The sequence below is a fragment of the Halichoeres trimaculatus genome, unplaced genomic scaffold, assembly GCF_033239565.1.
Source record: "Halichoeres trimaculatus isolate MK-OKI-2021-1 unplaced genomic scaffold, fHalTri1.1 fHalTri1_scaffold_22, whole genome shotgun sequence".
Classification (NCBI taxonomy): Eukaryota; Metazoa; Chordata; class Actinopteri; order Labriformes; family Labridae; genus Halichoeres; species Halichoeres trimaculatus.
The window spans coordinates 19,849,792-19,854,220 of record NW_027437200.1 but is presented as its reverse complement, the minus strand read 5'-3'; the positions used below and the strand labels follow the sequence as shown (position 1 = coordinate 19,854,220).

Genomic DNA, 4,429 nt, shown 5'->3' with positions numbered 1-4,429 from the left:
TTTTTCCATATACCAACGGTTCCGGTCTAACTACATACTGGACTTCGTAATTTTTGAAAAAGTCGTTGAGATAGCGCTAAATTTGCACCTCTATCTCCTTCATGCCACCACAAGTATAGATATGATTCAGAAACCAGCGAAACGTATTTCCCGAGTATCTGAAACAGGAACCTAGTGTATCATAAAACGAGTGACGCATCTGTAGTTCTTACCCGCGTGGCGCCAACGTGCTGAGGCTCCTTAAGAACTACAAAATGGATGTCAGTTGGTGTCCGCCCGCGTAACGTTTCCCGCTCCCGGAGCCGAAAAGGAAGCGTTGCTTCAGACAAAACCATTCATACTTTTCCAAAGGTACGTACTGTACTCTCCTTCGTCATGTCGATGATTTAAACGTTGTTTACTTATAAGAAATGTCACATAACGCGAATGGTTTAGATATTAGCGAAGGGGAATCATGTTTTCTACTTTTAACCGATGCTAACCTTGGGTTTTGACGTTAGGGTTAAACGAGCAACGGTTTTGCTCTTTGTGGTACAGGTAGGCATGAAAAGCTTCAGCATTTTAGAAGTGTTTGGTTGCCTGAGATAGCTTTTTTATCATATATTCTTAGTTAAAACGACTCTTCTGGTTTATTTTGTGTGTTATCATTTCATGGCTAGGATGATGGTTGCCCCTAATGGCTTCCTGCCAGAAACCAGATCCCATGAAGACTACAAAACGTTTATCGCCACATGTTAAAGTTTGAAGACGGGTAAAAGAAGACATATCAGAGCAGGAATCGTGAACTCTGACATATTTTCCCAACAGGCTCTCGGTCAACGAGAGAAGACGTCATTCCACTTTCTTTTAAGCTACATTACAGCCACATCTTTCCATAATGCCTCGCATCGAGAATGACATCAAGCTGGACTTCAAGGATGTCCTCCTGCGTCCAAAGCGGAGCACACTCAAATCAAGGAGCGAGGTAGGTTTTAACACTAGCTCAAACAGCTGTAACCAAATATTTCCTTATGAAATAGACTAATCTCTCATTTGTGTTTCTGCCACCAGGTAGACCTGATGAGGAGCTTCACTTTCAGGAACTCTAAAGGCAGCTACAGAGGGATCCCTATCATTGCTGCAAACATGGACACTGTAGGAACCTTTGAGATGGCACTAGTCATGAATAAGGTTGGTCGCACTTGTTTCACAAAGAGAAAATCAGCTGCTAACACGTGGCTTCCGGTCTGAATGGCACATGCTGTAAATTTTAATTCTAGGGTTAGCTAATTTGTGTAATCCCTGGAAAATTAAAACTCGGTCATACTTAAATCAGTCACATTTTAATAAAAAGCCACCCTCACTGTTGTTGTCCCTTTCTCTAGTTCTCCCTCTTCACCACGATTCACAAGCATTACTCCGTGGACGAATGGGTGGAGTTTGCAACAAAGAACCCTGAATGTATCAAGGTAATTTTTATTCTTAAACTATCATTTCAGCCTACAAATCAATACTGAATTTATAATAACACAACATTTTATCCTGTTCTGTTCCAGAATGTAGCAGTCAGCACAGGCACAAGCGACGGCGACTTTGAGAGGATCTCAGCCATCCTGGCGGCGGTTCCAGTGCTACAGTACGTGTGCGTAGACGTGGCGAACGGCTACTCAGAACACTTCGTCCACTTTGTCAGGGATGTCAGGCAGAAATTCCCTTCACACACCATCATGGTGAGTAGACGGTTTTAATGTCTTAAGTTAAACCTCTTAGATTTAAAAATAATCATGGATCACTTTTTCTCTCAGGCAGGAAATGTGGTAACAGGGGAGATGGTAGAGGAGCTGATCCTCGCTGGTGCTGACATCATCAAAGTGGGCATTGGACCAGGTAATAGGAGCACCAACTAAGTCGACATTCTTGATCATTTAACACAAACCAACATCCAGGTCTAAATCAGTCTGCTTTCTTACTCTACAGGATCTGTGTGCACCACCCGCAAGAAGACCGGGGTGGGATACCCTCAGCTCAGCGCTGTGATCGAGTGCGCAGACGCAGCCCATGGCTTGGGTGGTCACATCATCTCTGTGAGTCATTATTTCAACTTATCTCTCAGCTTTGTGCGCTGTTTTTTTTAAATACTCTATCCTGATTGGTTGAAAACCATTGACAACAGTTGCTAGGGACATCCACAGCATGCCAAAACAGTTCATGGAAAAGAGTTCTGCTTGGTGACACATTAACCTGCATTGTGAGGTCAAACTGTTAGCGTCCATTAGCATCATGATGGTAAACAATGGGGCAAAAGTGTTTCGGTTAGCATGCTAATTTGGCAAATAAGAATGTTTGAGGATCAGCAGCTCCTCTGGCTTTTTTTCCGTTCGAGAGTCTAATCACTTCCTGACTCTACCTCCAGACAAATTTTACAACCCCGAAAAAAATACACGAGAACGGCAGCTGTCAATCATCATTAAACATTATGTAAGGCCTCGTCTTTAACCTCGTATAACGAATGAAAACGAAACTTTTCAGAAAAAAGAGGACTTGAATACAAGGCAGCCAAATGATATCTTCAAATCACCACAACAATCAGACGTGAGAAACATTTTTACGAGGAGTATTAATTTTTTAAAGTTTGACCACGGCCCATCTGGAATGACTGGGGAGATGGAATTTTGAACTATACTGCAGCCTTCCACCAGGGGGAGCAGTTTTTGTGGAGACCTAACTCCGAGCCAAGCAAGCAGACGTCCATTTTTTTTTTACAGTCTATGGTCAAAACCAAGCTAGCTGTTTTGTTTTCACTCACCAGTCTTTATGCTAAGCTAACACCTAGCATTTTCACCTTTTGTTTTTACTGTGAAGAAATACAGATTCTTTTTGTCTTCTTGCCTTGGAAAGGGGATGTCCCTTCAAATATAGTATTTTGAAAGATATTCATCAACTTTATTTTCTAGCTTGTAAATGATATAATGTGTGTTCCAGACCCTGATAATGTAAAATCAGACACACTACATGTTCTGTTCTGTGTCCTCTCTTTCTCACAGGACGGCGGATGTACCTGCCCAGGGGATGTATCAAAGGCTTTTGGTAAGATTTTGAGTACGCCGTTTAAAGGATAGAGAGAAACTTCTGTTAAAGACATTAATGACCCTTTTGTTTTCCTTCCCATGACTCTCAGGTGCTGGAGCAGACTTTGTGATGCTGGGTGGGATGCTCGCAGGCCACTCAGAAAGCGGGGGTGAGGTTATCGAGAAAAATGGCAAGAAATACAAGCTGTTCTACGGGATGAGCTCTGACACAGCGATGAAGAAACATGCAGGAGGGGTGGCTGACTACAGGTCAGAGTCACTGTCGTGTCAGTGCTTTTGATCTTAATTTTGATTTTATCGTCCAACAACCTTCAAATCCTTCACTTTTCGTTGTCTGTTTGATTTTCACCTCCAGAGCATCAGAAGGGAAGACGGTCGAAGTCCCCTACAAGGGTCCAGTGGAAGATACAATAAAGGACATCCTGGGTGGGGTCCGCTCCACCTGCACCTACGTCGGGGCGGGGAAACTGAAGGAGCTGAGTCGAAGGACCACCTTCATCAGGGTCACACAACAGCTCAACACTGTCTTCGGAAATGACAGCTGAATCCTCACTGCTTAACAAAGAGGTCTATAATGGCATGAACAAGGGGACCAGTTGTGACCAGGTGTATGATCCCCGTGCCGTCATTGTTTTCTTATTGGTTGAGGTTTTCCGAACTAAAATTTTAAAAGTTACAGTTAATTTTTTCCGGTTTAAAGAGATTACCCAAAGCAGGGCCTTGTTTGTTGTTTTAACATGTATGCAACTCTATGCATTAGCATTCCTCACCCACATTTAAAACACTGACTTTATATCAATATGGTCGACACACCTCCGTCTTCTAAGTGAAGCCAAAATACTGCCAACATTGGAAATTACATTTTTTATTTTTTGGGAATATGATTCAACTGACAGGCTGTTTGAACTATACTACACCTAGCCAGCAGGGGGAGCTCTAGAAAGTTTGGCTTCACTATGGAGGAAGCTGCTGTGTTGTCTGTTTTTATACAGTCCAAATTGTAAAATCATAGAAAATGTCTTAAATTATAAGAAAGGCTGAGTCTACAAGAATATTTTTAGAATTTCAATCATTCTGTTTTTTAATTAAGTTTTGCACTTTAATTATTTAGAATTTGAGATTAGATAGTATAATGATACTTTTTCTAAGCCTATGACTGACATTCCTTTCCATCAATAACATAAAGTTAATATTAAGTTACACACAGATCATTTCATGCTAATATTTATACTACTGCTAGAAAATAACTTTATTCAAACATACGTACAGCCTTTCTCTTGCTGCTCCTCATCAAAACCAAAGGTTGTGGGAGATTCTACAGTGGACCATCATCTGCATACAGTGTGATTTTGTTGGAGTGG

The 4,429-nt window shown here is 41.7% G+C and overlaps 1 protein-coding gene across 2 annotated transcripts; it reads left to right on the top strand.

The window, feature by feature from the left end:
- The first annotated feature begins 234 nt into the window (after positions 1-234).
- On the top strand, positions 235-3,793 carry LOC141811025 (GMP reductase 2-like). 2 transcript variants are annotated; one of them, XM_074698871.1, is made up of 10 exons: positions 235-351; positions 808-968; positions 1,055-1,170; positions 1,365-1,448; positions 1,536-1,709; positions 1,785-1,866; positions 1,957-2,063; positions 3,024-3,066; positions 3,158-3,317; positions 3,424-3,793. In XM_074698871.1, the coding sequence occupies exons 2-10, from the start codon at positions 878-880 to the stop codon at positions 3,611-3,613; spliced, it is 1,047 nt and encodes a 348-aa protein (XP_074554972.1). In that variant the 5' UTR covers positions 235-351; positions 808-877; the 3' UTR covers positions 3,614-3,793. The 2 variants fall into 2 exon arrangements, with proteins under 2 accessions (XP_074554972.1, XP_074554973.1); XM_074698872.1 differs by lacking the exon at positions 235-351 and adding an exon at positions 441-537.
- Positions 3,794-4,429: the final 636 nt, after the last annotated feature.